The 18,334-nt window shown below is 37.0% G+C and overlaps 1 protein-coding gene across 1 annotated transcript in view; it reads right to left on the bottom strand.

Moving 5' to 3' along the window:
* Window positions 1-325: 325 nt before the first annotated feature.
* The window catches only part of LOC149551906 (NAD(P)-linked oxidoreductase superfamily protein), a 96,406-nt gene continuing 78,397 nt past the window's right edge, over window positions 326-18,334 (bottom strand). Inside the window, exons 4-5 of the mRNA XM_089787405.1 lie at window positions 876-1,004; window positions 326-754 (exon numbers count right to left, since the gene is read on the bottom strand). Of these exons, the coding sequence (XP_089643531.1) occupies window positions 620-754; window positions 876-1,004 (264 nt within the window). The 3' untranslated portion in view covers window positions 326-619. The remainder of the gene's footprint in view (window positions 755-875; window positions 1,005-18,334) is intronic.

Below are 18,334 nucleotides of genomic sequence, written 5' to 3'. Positions count from 1 at the left end.
AGGTAAATTCTAGCAATGTTGTGTTCTCACTAAAATGATCAAGCATGCATTAAGAACTTATTAGTAGCTTTTTATGAAGACAATTTTTTGTCAATATTACCTTTTCAGTAGATAGTTCAAGCATGCACTAACAAGACAGTTCTATCTCACTGTTATATTTCAGTTATTTCACTGCATAAATTTATAGCTTCAAATTACATATTCCGTTACTAAAATTATTCATCAGAATTTTTCGCCAATATTGCCTTCTCAGTAAATACTTCAAGCATGCACTAACAAGACATTGCTATCTCACTATTCTATTTCAGTTATTTCACTGCATAAATTTATAGCTTCAAATTACATGTTCCATTACTAAAAAGATTCATCATTCAAAAAATTCAATTTGCTTGTGCAATAGAATTTTTGTTGTTATTTGAAGATGGTGTAGAAATGCCACTAGTTTATTGAAACACTGAAGGTTTGCAGAATCATCTAGTGCTATGGTGCTTACTAGGGTTATTCCAAGAAATTGACTATCCTAGCTACAAAAGCTTATCACTAGTGGAATTTACTTGGCAGTATTAGGATTAATCTCAAGAATAACATTACAAAATAGAAGACATATATAGCAATTTAGCTAATTCTGAGTAATACCACTTGGCCATGACAAGTTCTTTACCGGGTTAATGATAACTTCCACTTCTTTAAGCAATTCCTCATCAATATTTTGACCTTTATTTGCTTCAATGGCTGCAGCAACATTTTCTTGGACCTATGGGAGAAATTTGAAGGGTCATGTTAGATCAGCATTGAACCAACTGAATCTCGTGCTTCCCATTTTTTTTAAAGAACCTACTGTAAGAATAAACTATAAATTTGATCACCAAGCAAACCTGTTGAATGGAATTCATGCCAACCAATACTGAAGAAATATCTTTGTTCTTCAAGCTATACTGCAAGGCCAGTTTTGAGATGTTCTTCCCTTTAACTTTGCAATGGGTCGCAGCTGCTGCACACGCAACCTAAACTAGGAAATGCTAAAATTAGACGAAAGGATTTTTTATTTAATCTAATTTCAGAAGCCCCAGATAGTTCAGTGCTAAGAACAAAAGTGAGTAAAATTTTGATGAAGGAAGAATCTAATGCATCAGGTCACTATGGCCCCCAAAAAATGTGTACTTCAACACCACATACTAATCTTTAAATACAAAGTTGTAAGGATTTAAGTATTCAAAATCAAACCATTGAAGACAATGGAAAGACACAAAAGAGACCATGTTGAATGTACTCAATTACTATAAATATCACAAATGGTTAATGTTGAACAACCAGCTAAAAAGAGATCTCGCACATGACTAAATTGATAAGAATTAAATTCATGAAGAATATACTGTTTTGGCTACAAAGGAGAATATTCCATATATTATAAAGCTTGAAGAGTCAAGAAAAAATATGGCAAGAATTCATGTCTTCTGAATTAAATCTGATCCCATTAAACCAAGGAGAGAAAAAGGGAGATTTCTATAATAACTACAAAATAAATTTTTGAAACTTTTCAGATGAATACTGTATAAGTCAATATCCATCTAGTGCTCTCCATCTTTAGACACAAAATTGAAAAGAAAGAACCTTTATAATGTTAGAGTAACTATCCAGTATTGGAATGAGCATTGCAAGGTGTTTTCATTGATATGCACTAAGCCCATGTTTAGCAAAAATTATTCTATGAATGCAAAGTCCCCTTCGTATAAGTCATGTTTCTTTTGATTGTAGTTGTTGGTTCCCAAAATCACAGATTGAAATCCTACGAGTCTTGCCAACTCGATGCTAGGATATCCAATTGATAATAGCCAACTTAACAAGATCAATCAGTTTGATCTTCTACACTTTTGGCTTTGCAAGGCCAAGGCGGTGCATCTGATCCTAGACAAAACCCTGAGGTCCATGTTACTTATAGCAGATTGATTTGAATATGAATGCCACAAAAGTTTCCTAGATGGCAAGAAATATAGAAAACTTTCAATTTGCACAAAAAAGCAAAGATTGCTGAAATAATGCCAACTTCGCAACTTCAATGATGACTTCAGAAAGTAAAAGTTTCAAACTTGTGGATTCTGAATTGAAAACAAAATAAATGTTTATATGAATGTGAGAGTATTTAAAATAAAGAATAATTATGATTTTTGAAATCAATGAATATACTAACTTTTCAAAGGAAAGATATGAAATAATTGACAGCACATAGATCATGAATCACAAGTAATATAAAGACCAGTGCCAAAATATAAATGGCAATAGAGTCAATATCACAAGTTTATAATGTACAACTTTATAAAATTCTATGCACTTCAACTATAAACAATTTAGTAATCAAGATGCCACAAATCAAATATATATAAGCAATTTTAAACTATTCTAGATTGTGCTTTAACTCCTAAGGTATGAAGACAATGTTGGCCAAAAATTTTGTAAGCTAATGTAACCACAGCTTACAAAACAACGGTGTAGTGAGATAAATCTCTCCTCTCAGCAGAAGGGGAGGCTCCCTTCTTACCACAGATGGCTACAATAAAGACCTAACCTTAACTAACAAAACAGTGATTTACTGAACCAATTTCTCTTTTCTCAGGAATGATTTATATTACCAACTACTACTTCCAATTAAACAAAAGGAATCTATTGCTACGGTAATACCGGTGGCTTTATTGGCGTAAGAACAACCTTAAGACAGCAGTTATATCTTGACTTGTGTGGTTGATAGTAAGAATCCAATGTCTCCTGCAAGCAACCACCTTGAAACTAAAGGGCGAATAGCAAACAAAGCTCAAAGTCTTTGTTCCACTATCCAAATATGAAAAAATATACTAAGAAATCAAACTCAAAGTCTTCAAATCCATGTACTTGTAGCCACTAACAAACTATGTTAATCTCATTTAAGAAAGCTCAAAGTCTTCCAAAAACAACATTAAACACTCAAATGCTTCTAAGGAGAGTAGTAACAAAGATGAATGAATCAATGTAACATAACAAACAATAATCAATTCCAAGTATCTCAACACAAAGTTTGGGAAAAACTTGTTTCTTTATTCACTTCAGAGATTTGCAACAAGAAATACAAAGCCTTCTAGTCACAAGCCCAGCCTTCTCCTATAAAGCAAAAGATGATTATTTACAATGAGCTCTCTCCTTTATATAGGAAAAATGAAGAGAAAGGTGGAGGAAAAAGTGGAACAACCTCAACCACCCGTACTTATCCTAACTAACTACTTTGACTTTATTCAAAGTTGCATGCCTAATGCAATTACAAATTAGCTACATGAGTTGATTATACAGGTACATGTTATCATGTATTTACAACATGAGTGCCCTTCACATGCAGTCTTCCTACAACTATTCTACTTAAAGCATATGAAAATTTGAAATGTTCATAGGGTCTCAACAATCTTTGCAAATTTCTGTAGTGAATTCCACACAACCTCGGCATCAGGCTCATCGATGTACTCAACAACCATTATGATACTTCGATATGTGTTGGTTGCCTCTGAAATCTCTTTAACAGAAACCTCCTTTGCTTTGTAGTTCATCTAATGAACACTTCTAGCTTGCAAATGTATTCATTACACTAAGATTGAAATCATCCGCTTCAAGTTGTAAGCGAGTTGTTTTGGTGAACTCTTTAATAATATCCTCTTCTTTCCATAGTTTATTATTCTCAGTTGTATCGCCACATGATAGCTTCTTGAAGCACTCATTGATTATGTGTTTTTGCTCATCAATCTTCACCATTGCTGCCTCCTCATCCTGCATGAGTTGTTGCAAAACTTATTCTTTGTTAATCATCAAGTGCTTATAATCATGATACATCTCAACAAATGAGATGACTTCGTAGGCACATAAACCCTCCAAGTCAAGATCCATCATACTCTTCCAAGAACCAATATGTAAAATTCCAAACTGGCTTCCAACTTGAATATTGAGCACAACTTATTTTATTTGCAATTTCGAACAGTTTATAATATATTTACTTTATTTTCTCTGAAAATTAGAATTAACAAATTCAAGAAGTTTTGAAAAGATAATGGATAATAGCCAGATAAAACTTCCTTAACACTTTATTTTGCAAGCTTCTTTAAAAGCATACATCAAATCATAAAATATAGATATGGCACCTGGACTACAATTTATTGAATCAAACCGTGTCTCACAGCTGCTTCCTTATTGTTTACGGTGACTACTCCATGCCAAGCCATTGCAAATGATAGCTGTCGTTTAGTAGCTCAAGGCAATGTTGAACAGCTATGTAAATTACGGCAAGTAGGGGGATCAAATTGAAAGCATGACTCCTTATTTCCTTGACACGGGCTGCTGGATAATATCGCAAGCCTTCAGTAATGACTCAGAGCTCTTTGACAGTCGTCCCAACTCAGTGCACAGGCTGTCAATTATGTTTGGACTTCAATGAAATTGACATCTAACCCCCTTTAGTATAATCTGCCTACGTTACAACCTTGGCTACAGGAATTAATAGGAAAGCAAACTCAGAATATCAATTCCGTACTCCAATTCAGCTTCTCAAATAGAAATCATAAGTCTCCACACTTCCAGAATTAATCGGTAACAAGATTCTCCAAGCCACAGTTAAACACAGTAGGAGAATTAGATAATTGTTTACCTCAGCACAATTATCAAATGAATGAACTTAGAATTTCTTCAAACCCTTAGGCAATCGATATGAGCAAATAATATATTAATCAAGATAATTCTCCTTAGCTATAGGCATACAATAGGAGAATGTTGGCCAATATATTGCAACACAATTGCCAAGAACTTCTCAAATGAGGCCCTTATACTTCAGCAAGGGTTCACAAGTCAAAAATCCAGAAAAGCTACAAAGGCACAAAAAGAAAATATATTTTCAAGCATGCTTTTCCCAATGAAATGAGCTCATATTTATAATGCCTTTGTTGACAAAAGTTTCCAAAAGAACTCAACTTCTAAAATTGTGAAAGTTTCCCAAAAGAGCTCAACTCTTGAAACTTTCCAACTTAACTCTTTTGGCAACATTTAATACTTGGCTTGGCATAATTAAAAATTAAAAATAAACTAAAAGCTCATGCAATTATTAACCTAATTCGCTGCAGGTGACAACCAACTGCCCAACCTATTGTACTGCCCAAAAATAGGAACTGCCAAAAATAGACTTACTAAAAATAGTAAATCTATAGCTGGGACTCCCAAAACAATCTATCAGCTCACGAGGGTCGCTATGATGAGCTAACTCCATCAACTGCGTAGACCTGCCAAAAACGAGGACATTACAGTCCTCCCTTCCTAAGATTGCTTGTCCTCAAGCAATCTGGCATCATACAAAAACCTCCACCAAGATCCCACAAGAAGAAAGTGATGTCCCCATCCTCACTGAACCAACTGAATGCCAATTCCATCATGAAGACCCATAACATAACCTATAACATGGCACTGAATATCTATGTTGACGATGTAAAAGTTGGAACATCACTAACTAACAAATCCATAGATCTCAACGCACTCTCCTTCATTATACCTACCCAATCATCCTACAAACAATCCAGCTTAGGCTCAGACCAACTTTGTACCCAGTGCAAATCCTAATCATGTGTCAAAAACCATACTGTAAATACTCATCGCCATATAAACTCTATCCTCACTATGATCATCCTCATCAACATCCTCATGCTACTGTGATGACTCATCCTCAATCATATCAGTGTAAACCCACATACCACAAGTTGTTGCTCCTTTCGGTCTCAACGCACAAGTATGACCTTTAGAGAAAGGCCCCTTGCACCAAAAGCAAAGATGATGCCTCCTCAAGTCCTCTCTAAAAGTGTCATCAGACCTACCCACTGACTTGCCCTTGTCCTCAACAACTGGTGGGGACTCCTCATCATCAGGCGGAAGAGCAGAAGATTTCAAAGCAACCTTGCTTCGAGAAGAGGACTCCAAGTCGCGTGCCTTCCTCATCGTGACCTGTAGAGAAGATGGGTCCAATGACTTCACCCATCTACGGAGTGGCTCAGTCAGTCCCTCCATAAATAACATAACTCATCTGCACTTTGAAATACCATAAACCAACACTGAAATCCTCTGGACCTCATTGATGTAACTCTCCTATCCACCAGACTGCTTCAGTTGAGCCAACTCATGGAAGTACACCTCTGGATCCTTCCTATCAAACCTCTCGATCAGATGATCCACGAACTCCCGATATGAAGTAATTTGATCATGTCGCAAAGAAACTAACCCATGGTACCACCAGTCATGGGCAGCTTCATCCAGATGCAACACTCCAAATTTGATAGCGTCCACCTCTAACATAGGATGCAAAGCCAAATATGTGTTGAGCTTACGAACCCAAGCTTGACATGTGACTCTTCCAGTGCCATCAAAGCACTCCAATGTCATCTTACTAGCAACTTCTTGTAACTCATTATGTCAAGGTCACTGTCTCTCAAGTCCTGGCCTCACTCTAGAATGCTCCTGTTTCCAGGTCAGGAACCTATCAAAATTCAAATGATCTTTAATCGCCAGTAGTAAAGCATCTCACTCTATAAAATGTGCCAGTACGTCAGTAACAAAAGGAGCGACCTCAGGCTCAATACTGACCGCATCCATCTCAAGTCTCAGAAATGTGGGCCTCTGTAGCCTATTATGAGTACCAATATGAATGTCAACTCCGTCAGCTAATCCACCACGATCCTCAACTCGAACCCAGTTTGCATCTCTGTACCTAACACCATCTCGGGTTCTATCCTCGACTCAGGATTTATGAGAACCAACAGAAATATCTCAAGATCTCTCTCTACTCCATCCTCGAGGAAGTGTTATCTGCTGTAGAGTATTAGACAATTGTTGCAGTACATCTGTCATCTGCTACTGCCCGGCTGCAATATTCTTAAATGCCTACAGAGCATCTCTATCAACCTCAGTATTCATGGGTCGTGGTCCAATACCACTAGAACCACCTCGACTACCATCTGAGTGAAACTGAATCTCAGGTTCACCTTCCCTGGGAGGTGAATTACATCCCCTTCGAGTATAGTGCATACCCGGCACAAATCTCATATCATCAGCCATGATACTGGATTGACAAAAATGGATTAAATGCAAACTGCAATTCTAACCAAGCACTAAGCACTATCATTTAATTCAGAGCCCAATTTCTGCACGGCAGGAAACCACTCTGATACCACTGTAAAATTCCGAACTGGCTTCCAACTTGAATATTGAGCACAACTTATTTTCTTTGCAATTTCGAACATTTTATAATGTATTTGCTTTATTTTCTAGGAAAATTAGAATTAACAAATGCAAGAAGTTTTGAAAAGATAATGGATAGTAGCCAAAAAAGACTTCCTTAACACTTTATTTTGAAAGCTTCTTTGAAAGCATACATCAAAATCATAAAATATAGATATGGCACCTGGACTGCAATTTATTGAATCAAACTGTCTCACTACTACTTCCTTATTGTTTATGGTGACTCCTAAATGCCAAGCCATTGCAAATGATGGTCGTTCTTTAGTAGCTCACGGCAATGTTGAATAGCTATGTAAATTACGGCAAGCAGGGGGACCAAATTGAAGGTGTCACTCCTTATTTCCTTGGCACAGGCTGCTAGATAATATCGTAGGCCTTTAGTAATGACTCACGGCTCTTTGACAGTCGTCCCAACTTAGTACAAGGGCTGTTAATTATGTTTGGGCTTCAATGAAATTAAAGTCTAACCCCCTTCAATATAATCTGCCTATGTTACGACCTTGGCTGCAGGTATTAATAGGAAAGCAAACTCACAATATCAATTTCGTACTCCAATTCAGCTTCTCAGATAGAAATCGTAAGTCTCCACACTTCCAGAATTAATTAGTAACAAGATTCTCCAAGCCACAATTAAACACAGTAAGAGAATTAGATAATTGTTTACCTCAGCACAATTATCAAATGAAAGAACTCAAAAAAATTTCAAACCCTCAAGCAGTCGATATGAGCAAATAAATATATTAATCAAGATAATTCTCCTTAGCTACAAGTATACAGTAGGAGAATGTTGGCCAATTGTATATTGCAACACAATTGCCAAGAACTTCTCAAATGAGACACTTATACTTCGACAAGGGCTCACAAGTCAGAAATTCGGAAAAGCCACAAAGGCACAAAAAGAAAATATATTTTCAAGCATGTTTTCCCCAATGAAATGAGCTTATATTTATAATGCCTTTGTTGACAAAAGTTTCAACTCAACTTGTGAGATTGTGAAAGTTTCCCAAAAGAACTCAACTCTTGAAACTTTCCAACTTAACTCTTTTGGCAACATTTAATACTTGGCTTGGCATAATATTAATAAAATAAATAAGAGCTCATGCAATTATTAACCTGATTAACTACAGGTGACGACCAACTTCCCAGCCTATTGTACTTCCCAAAAATAGCAACTGCCAAAAATAGACTTACTAAAAATAGTAAATCTACAGCTGGGACCCCCAAAACACCCTGTCAGCTCAAGAGGGTCGCTATGATGCGCTAACTCCATCAACTATGTAGACCTGCTAAAAAGGGGACATTACACCATCTAACAACCGTAATTGTTATTTAAGCGATCCTTGATTATCACTTAATTGAGCAACAACTTCCTTACCTTTTCTCCGCATTCTGTCATATCACGAATGAGTTGATAGCCTTATGATTCAATGTTCGTTACCCATTCCTCTATGACATGTGCCTTCCGCTTCTCTCTTTATGTACATACAACTGAAACAGGTTCACTACATGCGGATGACCTCTTCATTTCTTCAATGATACCCAACAGACGTGCATTCTCCTCTTTGAGTTTCATTTTGTTTTCCCACAATTCACCATTCTTCCGAGAAAGAAAGTATACCGCCTCATGTGCATCCTATTGATAACTCAGCCTTGTTTGTTTACCAAGTTCACCCTTGTGATTCTGTAATTAGCAGGTTGCATGTCTTCAGTAGATTTCTCCACAAGTGGTTCAGCGACTGCAGCATACTTGATGTGATTTTCATCAACCAATGCTCGAGAAATTGTCTTAACTTTTTTATTCTTTGAGACCCTTGGTTTGCTCATTTTCCTATCATTCCTCGGGTGGGATTTCTTCTTTCTTTTCTATGTGATAGTGCTTAACCAAGGAGGAAGGTTGAAAGAAGATGCATTGACTGAAGAAGTAGTTACCATAGTTAACTTTGGATTACCTTGCATAACAGCAGTAACTATAGCTAGTGCCTCAGTCTGAATGGTCGTAGGAGGACTGCTATGTGTAACCTCAGTCATGAATTGCTCAAACTGAGCCGAAGTCACATCAAGCAATGTTGTAGACCGAACAGTGGTAGAAGGAATTGACAAGGAGTTGCATCAAAAACATTCTCAAAATCATACTGATCTCCTCGTGTTTCTAGTGCAGGTGCATCTAGGGACACAGGCAACACTGGTGTAATAGTCACTGAATCTTCAAAAGATGGACGCTCAATGGAGAATGCATCCATAACAACACCTAAAGGTGAATCATGGGATTCATCTGATACTGGAGCCAAATCCAGAAGAGAAGTTACATCAAGAACTTCAAGAGGACATGAAGCAAGAGGTGATGACACCTTTGATTTCTTTGCTTCACCATCACTTGAGTCAACTTGAATCGATTGAGATTCAATCCCTTTCACCTCAAGTACTCTTGAATCCTTTCCTCTTTTGATAGATAGCTCGGGAAAACTTTGAGCAAGAGGTTCAAATGTAGATGAGGATGTGTCATCTTTATCTTTACCCTTTATTTATGATCTCAAACCAATCGGACCAGTAGGATCAAAATCTTTGCCAAGCTTTATCTTGATGCATTTAAGACCCTGTCTCTTCATCCATGTATTGGAATCAGCAAGAACAAAATGGAATCTATCCCAAATGGATGTATTTTCTTTGCAAGACCATGCAGGAGGAAGAATGGTTAACTTCTTCACACCATGCTGAAAATATTCAAGCTCTAGAATTTGATCATTGTCTTCAAATCCAGGAGAAATTGATGCCAAGCTGAAATTTACAATTTGCTTCACAATCAACCGAGTATAATCCATATGCCATATATCCACCTCGGTACGTACATCAATCTAGAGATCTTCTAGACGATGTATGTGCAAGAACTACTTCCTCATCTTGTCATGCAATCCCCTCCAATCAAAACAACTCCTAGCACAAACTTTTTTAGTGTGATCCTTCAGAGTTCAAACTCTATGTTCTTTGCTTTAGGCAAATAGTTTATTGAGTATCCTCTAATTTTCAATGGGTTTTGAGATGAGATCCGCACTCTGGGCTAGTGCAAACTAGACTAATAAGCCTAGACTTCCATAAGTTGCCTTGCCAACTCCACGAGCATGACTTTATCAGTACAATACCTTGGCAGTGTATATGGCTCTCTCTTGAAACATCCAACTCGCTGATATGTGAAGTTGGGGAATTGTAAGCACATGCAACCATACTCATTTACCTTGTTCCATGCTTCATCAAATACTCGCTTATTAGGATGTTCTTTATCAAACAAGCACATAAAATGCCCAAAGAAGGCATCTTGAACTCTTCTTAAGCGTATCGGACTTTGCTTCAAAGGAAATTGCTCATAGTACTTGCACGCATTAACTATAGACCTATCATGTCGTTGATAAATCAGAAAAGGTGCTTAGAGCAGTAGCAATGTATAACATGTAGAAGTTCATGTTGAACAAATCAGTAGATAGTACGTTCACCAACTGCTCACATATTGAGTCACCAATTCAGCCCAAGTACATTCTTTTTTTACTGTATTATGAGGGAGATGTACTTATACATCTAGGGTTCGAAGGTGTTTGAATACTTGAGCCCTACTAAGCGACTGAGAAGTGTGATGAGGTCATTGATTTCTTCTTTTAAATCACATTTGTGTACTCCCTTAGTTGGCCATCTAACAAAATTTAGCCTCTTGGTAATCAGCCAATTGTCATTTACAAACTTGGTACATTAAGTAGTATCCTCATTCCACCGCTCCATAGCCTTCTTCCTTGTAATATTTGTAACAACTAGAGTGTGAGCAACATAAAAAATACAATCAATAGTCTCAGGGTCGAGACTAATGATAGTATTACCATCTTGGTCTTTGATGATTCTTGAAGCTACATCAAAGTGTCTTGCACATGCAAGGATGAATTCTGGTTCATGAGCTACCAAGGGAAAAGTGAGCAGAAAATGAATATGATTCCGCTTAATCGATGCCATATCTTCAATAGCTGCAGCATCAACTTTTGCGAGGAAGTCTTCAATATTCATATGAGAAATATCAATATCCCATACTTCGTGATAGTATGAGGTTAATTGTGATGAAGGGATGGAATTATGATACTGATCGTATTGGTACTCCATCTTCTTTCTATCTTTTGCCCTTTGCTGGAGTAGGTTCTCTTGACATTGCAGAATGGTATGCCTACACAGTTGTCACATGAAAATCCCATAATATGAGAACATCTTCATGCGAATGATCTATAACAAGATTTTGGGTGTAAACACACGAGGATGGAATGAACAAGGATAGAAAATGAACAAATGGATCAAACCCAGAATGGATAAATTATGAGTAAAATTGCCTAAAATGGGTTTTTTAGGATAAAAACATATGTGACCAGCAAGCTTGGATTTAAGTGAGCAAGCAGAAAAATGAATAACACAATGGGCTCCTCATGTTTTAAATAGTGCAAAATATGAGATTTTATTGGACAAGCATGTGGAAAAGACTTCGACTATTGGGTAGCCATATGGAGGCACGTGGAATGCATAATGGTGGGGTTTTAATTTGCATTCGTATGTAAGCGAAAAGAAACTTATCTTTCTTTTAAGAACCGGATTTTACACCCGACTGAATATGCAAGTAAGATGAGACCTTGCGTATGCAACTTGGAGAAGAAGACAAAAGATAGAAGGAATAACTTCAAAAACAAAAATATGCAAATCTGAAAATGGAAATGACAATGACTTGCAAGAACATTCAGCAAACATATACAAATGTTTTAGAGAAAGTAACCAAGGAAAATTACCTCGACTCCACCAAAAATGAGAAAGACAAATCCTTGTCCAAATCTTGAGCGAATCTAAAAAAAATCCAAGAGAATTTCAGATTTTGGATTTGTCCAAAGCCAAGACTTAAATAGATTTTGAAATCCTCATAACATGGTTTGAACTTGGACATGTGGATATGGTTAGAGAAATGCAATGTAATGGACGTATTGTCATTGATGTCAAAGTGTTTAATGTGCACAAACGAAACTACAAGTATTATGATCATCAATGTCAAAGGTGAATGGAAGTAGAAATTGAACTCTTATGTTTATTATATGCTTAACTAGATGGAAATCAAAAAGAGGATAAAACTACAAAGGATACAGAACTAGTTAAAGACATCATTATACACAAATGATCATAAGAGTTGAGGATGCAAAGATATCTAAATTCAGATGGCATTATGGTATTAAAAGGCATAGAGTACTCCATATCTTCTTGGATTTCCAATCAGTGTCTAACTTCATACCTTTGGGGAGTTGTTTGAAAAACCAGCGCACAAAGACAAGTCAGTGAAGGAGTTTAAAATTGTATATAAGCAGTGAATGATAAACGTGCCAATGATATACAGACTAAGGAGAATTGGTGTATATATTATAATAGTAAGGAAGAAGCCACAATCCTATGATATTAGTCAAATAATTGTGCACAGAGGCCCGAAGAAACTTACCAAAGACAACTTGTGCATTAAAAAAAGGAGAAGCGATTACAACTATAATCAGATGTAACAACAAAGTATAAAAGAAAACAAATATTATATGACTTATAAGAGCAGTGACAAGTAAAGACAATTGACTCATGTATCATGTATATGTATCAGACCAACGGAGGTACCATCCATGTCATTGAAGGTCAGAAAATAAAAATAGATAATACACAGTATGAGGCAGTGATAAGCCTTCTAGAATCATTGTTCGATTCAGAAGTATCTAAATGAAATACATCACGCAAATTTATCAAAATACATGTGTACAAAAGCTACGGTGATTAAACAGATATTTCATCTGGCAGCATGATATTGAATGGTAAGACATCAGTATGCATGCAACTGCATGTTTGAGACAAGTAAAGAAAGCAGCGATGATAACCTATGAGTATAAAATAAGCCCGTGAATGAATATATTGGCAGTGATAGATATTATATTAAGAATACATGATATGTTCACACATGAATACCACAAAGAGCCATCGAGAGTCTTCAAACAGTTATAAGAGATTTGAGACAAGAAAAACATTTGTCTCCAGCAACACCGATCATTAAAGGCTCAGGGTTCGATGATAGTAAGATACGAGTGAAGTCCAAGAAATAGTTAGCATGAGATACGATTTGGTTTAAGACATGCTTGCCACCTTTTGGAATAAAGGATTATACAAATATAATTTTCTATTAATAAAATAAGTTTATGATCTTTTAAAAGGAAATTAATAGGTGGATTCTCAAAGTTACGATGGCTCCTCATTTTGAAAAGATGCAACATTAAAGAAACTTTTCATGGTTTTTATAATGCATTGAGCTTAGCGGAAAAGTGTATGGAGTATGAAAATTTTTAAAAAGCCCGAAGGTGGGAAGAAGCTTGGTAGAACAAAAAATCAGCAACTAGGCTGAAACGGAAGGCAAACGTGCAATAGGGCAAGCAGGGTTTAGACCAAAACACTCTACTATAGATCATGGCATCACTCTTAGACACTTGATTGAGAAAGTTTGGGACACTCCGAGGAACGAGGCTTTTTGTTGTTTCGTAGACTTTAAAAAAGCATTCGACACGGTGCCACGTAATAAATTATGGGATAGAATGGAAGAGTTGGAAGTTCCTAAAGAACTTAGGTCAGCGGTTTACAGATTATATGAGCAGGTCAAAGCTAAAATCAGAACGACAGAAGGGCTATCAGAAAATTTTGACAGCAACATCGGGGTTAAGCAAGGGTGTCCGCTATCTCCAACATTGTTCGGGCTCTATATTGACAAGTTAGAAGAGTGGATAAACAAGACCAATGGTGAGGGGGTGCAGTTGGCCCACTTTGTGATAAGATTGCTCTTATATGCAGATGATCTCATAATTCTTACTAGAACAACTAAAGGTTTGAAAGAGCACTTGACAGCACTAGAAAATTTTTGTCATGAAGTAGGAATGCAAGTTAACACTAGCAAAACCAAAATTATGATCTTCTCGCTGAAGAAGAATAGGAGCATACAAGACGAGTTTCTATTTGAAAATAGACCACTTGAGATTGTGGAAGAGTACAAATACTTGGGCATCGATTTTCATAACAAACTCAATTGGGATACTTGCAGATCAAAAAGGATCCAAGGGGGCTGGAAGCCGTTATACTTTTTACAAAACAAGTGTAGGAACGCAGAATTATGGGATTGGACGACCATGAAAACTCTTTTTGGTTTGCTGGTCACTCCGATTATTCTATACGGATGTGAAGTGTGGGGAGGTAGTATGTCCGAACAGAAATGGCGGCAAGTAGAAAGAATTCAAAAACACTTCATCACATGCAATCTTAAAGTCAAAACCACAGTTCCGTATGAGATCCTTTTGGCGGAGGTGGGTTCCTTTCCATTAGAAGTCGTTGCTTTGGTCCGGATCATGAGCTACTTAAAGAAAACCCAAGGGCTGGAAACACATCGTTGGCCCAAGTTGATCATAGAGGAAAAACTTGTGAGGCGGAAAAGCACATGGATGACGCAAAATGACAAATGGATGCGAAAATGGGATATCAACATCCAAACTTGCCCGGATAACATTATAGAAATAAAAAAGTTTGTCAATGAAAAATTTCGCAATATTCTGTGGACAAGACGCATAGGGCAGAAAAAATCTTATTACATTAAAGAATTTAATCCCACTTCTAGTCATGATGAAAAGGCCTATTTAAGAGCACCTATTAACTGGAAAGCAAAAATGTTGATGACACAACTTCGAACTAGTTCACATCAGTTGCGATGTGAAACTGGTCGATGGCAAGTTCCAAAGGAAGAGTGGGCAGACAAAACATGTTTATTTTGTAATATGGGAATAGTTTAGACAAAGCAGCACTTTGTCAAAGACTGCCTGGCTTACAATGACATCAAATCTGGTTATACAAAAATACTGCAGAACAAGGACTTCAACTATTTATTCGAGGAAGATCAAGTGAAGAGAGCAGCGGATTTGATTACCAAACTTCAGAGGAGAGACAAGTTAACCAAAAATTTACAACTGACTAGTTCCGCTCCTGACTCGGGAGGGTGATTGCATGGGTCCCATAGACTACTTTAGTCTCGTGGACGTCATTAAAATCTATCATATCATATCATATCAAGCGGTAAGAGCATATTATATAAAATTATAAAATGTAAAGAACGATAAAAGAAAAAAAGTCAGAAGTCAGAGGAAAAAGTTGACAGGTGAGCAGATTGAGTATAAAGTATAATAAAAAGGAAAGGAAAAGTCAATGGTGAAATAAAAGAAGTGAAGTTGAAAACAAAGAAAAATATATAATTAGATTTTTAATCTAATATATATTTAATATAAAAGTGAAGTAAGAGAAAAGGAAGTGGAATTGGAATTTTATATATATATATATATATATCTGATTTGATATATCTATCATAGTGTATTAGAAAGTATAAGAAGAATAACAAGTTATGTATAACTTGATTAAAAACTGACTTCAAGGAGAAGAATGTATATATTCATACAATGAAGAAGTTGTGAAATAGAATCGTTCATCATCGGTTGAAGTAAGCAACATTATCGAGGTGGAGAAGAAGTTTTTGTGCAGTGAGTCGATGCTCACAAACATAGGGGTCAGATCCTCTAGTAGGTCGAAGCCTACAAAACATTATAAAATAACAATATTTATATAAAAGCATTTATTGTCATGGTTTTCTCCTGCATTAGGTTTTGACGTAAATCTTGTGTCATTGTGTTAAAGTGGAAATATTTTATTTTAGCATTTGAAGTAATTAATTGGATAAAAGTTTTAAATTGGAAAAAGTTGTTAATATATTGATTCCCCTCCCCCACCCCCCACCTCTCAGTATATTCGTGTTCTCTTCACAATGCCCAAAATGTGCAACAAATTTTGACTTAGCAACTCCAATTGCAAAGCTATATAAAAACAGCACCTAGGGCATCAAAATAGCTGCAAAATGATGGAAAACAAGCCTGAAAATGAAAACCCTTTGAAGAGATTTGATGCAAAATTGCCTTGAAATGAAAGATCCTTGATGGATCTTTGCTGCAAATCTGCTGTAGATTTATTTTATTTTTGTTTTTTCCTGTTTATTAATGTTTTCTTGTAGAACTAGACAGAAATGCAGAAGAGTTTGTTTGTTTTTGTGTTTTTGATGATTATTCCACATAGAAATGAGAAGTAGCAAATGCCAAGAAAAGAGTCTGAAAATAAATAACAATATGCAGTAAAGTCAGAGTTGATACAAATCGTACCAGGCAGATATCTCAATTATAGAGCCAAATAAAAGATCCAATACATTTCCTCTAACAATGACGCCACAACTGGCTGACGAAAAATGGCTGATAAGATGCAAGAATCTGCTGCTGAGTAACCGATTTTTCTATGTATCCAAGTGCTGCAAATGACAGAGTACGGCTACAAGTACGGCTGCAAGAAATGGCAGTGTACGGCTGCTAGAATTCACCTCCCATATGCCAAAGAACATACCCAACAAAACAAACTGTAGGCCCAAGCTGAAGTGGTGTCTACCTTCCTCCTGAATACTGTTGAAACTACTGACAAACCAATACCCAATGCTGCTTAGGGTTACGTCCCAGCCAGCAATTACCCTAGGGTTTGCGTCCCAGAATGCAAATCGCTCAAGCAGAGCAAATCTGAAAAAAGTGTTTGAAAAATATGCATAATCATGAGAAATGGCGCCCATCTCCTTATAACCCCTTGCAAAGCAATTCAAACCCTAAAGTGACCCCCAAATGGTGTTGGTTATAGAAAATGAATTAAATCTTATTTTAAAGTGACCATGTCACTAGAAAATGACCTTTTCCACCATAGTAATAAATCCGTTCACCGAATTGCCCTGAGACCAAAGAGGAAGATTTAGAGAATTTCAAGACCTTTCCAACGAGCTATCATAACATGGGATACGCATCCAGATGAGGCCAAAATTCCCTTAATACTCCAAAATGGCTATTAACTTAGCCTTATTTAAATATTAAATGCTAACTTAGGAAATATTAAAAATATAACCCAAATAGCCACAAACTGCCCAACTGACATCACAAACCATAAAATCATCCTGTCACCTGTCTGTGACTGAAGTCGGAAATCAAGGATCCACTGACAGTCTCATCCCTAAAATCTAGGGATACTCCTAAAATTTAGGAAACAAGCCCTAACCCTCTGAAACTGAACCCAAAGGGTCATCTCATGGAAACCCAACCCTGGGCATGATCATACCTCCTAAAAAGTAGGAATGAACCCCATAAATGTAGGAACTGCCTCCTAAAAACAAGGAACATCACCCAACTGATCAATACCCACCAGAAAACCAAGTTCCCAACACTGAATAACCATACTGGGTCTCTATCCAACCCTGTCAACCTACAAGACCCTATAATAAGCTGACTCACATGTCTCTGTTAGACTGAGCTAGAGTGGGGACATGATAGTCCTCCCCTCTCGATGATGCTTGCCCACAAGCAACTGTAATGCAGGATGCTGTAAAATGCTCTCACCCTCTCAGGTGGCATCCTCTATGGGAAGATCTCTCCATCGAACCAAATACTCTCGAATCACCCGGCTTCTCAGCCGTCGTTCCCTCACCTCAAGAATCTCATCAGGGACCAAAATCAATTTACCTTCCTCATCCATAGGAGGTAATTCGGGTGAAACTATAATATGCTGTCCAAGGGCCTTTTTCAGGCAAGATACATGAAATACATTATGAACCTTGCTGCCCTGTGGTAACTCAACCTCATATGCAACCTCTCCCACTCGCCTAAGTATCCTGTATGGATTATAAAAACGTGGTTTGAGGTTCTCAGCTCCCACCCTTTTTAGGGTGCTCTGCCGATATGGTTGTAAACGCAGAAAAAGCATATCATCCACCTCAAATGCCCTCTCAATCCTGTGCCTGTCAGCGTACATCTTTTGCTGATTTTGGGCCTGCTGCAAATTCTCCCTAAGAGATCTCATGACATCCTGGTTTTCTTGTAACCAATCCTGAGCCAAGGGAACTCTACTGTCACCAAATGCCAAATCA

The sequence above is a fragment of the Cupressus sempervirens genome, chromosome 6 (assembly GCF_028749045.1).
Source record: "Cupressus sempervirens isolate cs-2001-9-10 chromosome 6, ASM2874904v1, whole genome shotgun sequence".
NCBI classification, from domain to species: domain Eukaryota; kingdom Viridiplantae; phylum Streptophyta; class Pinopsida; order Cupressales; family Cupressaceae; genus Cupressus; species Cupressus sempervirens.
The sequence above is the reverse complement of the archived record's forward strand: the minus strand, read 5'-3'. Positions and strand labels throughout refer to the sequence as shown.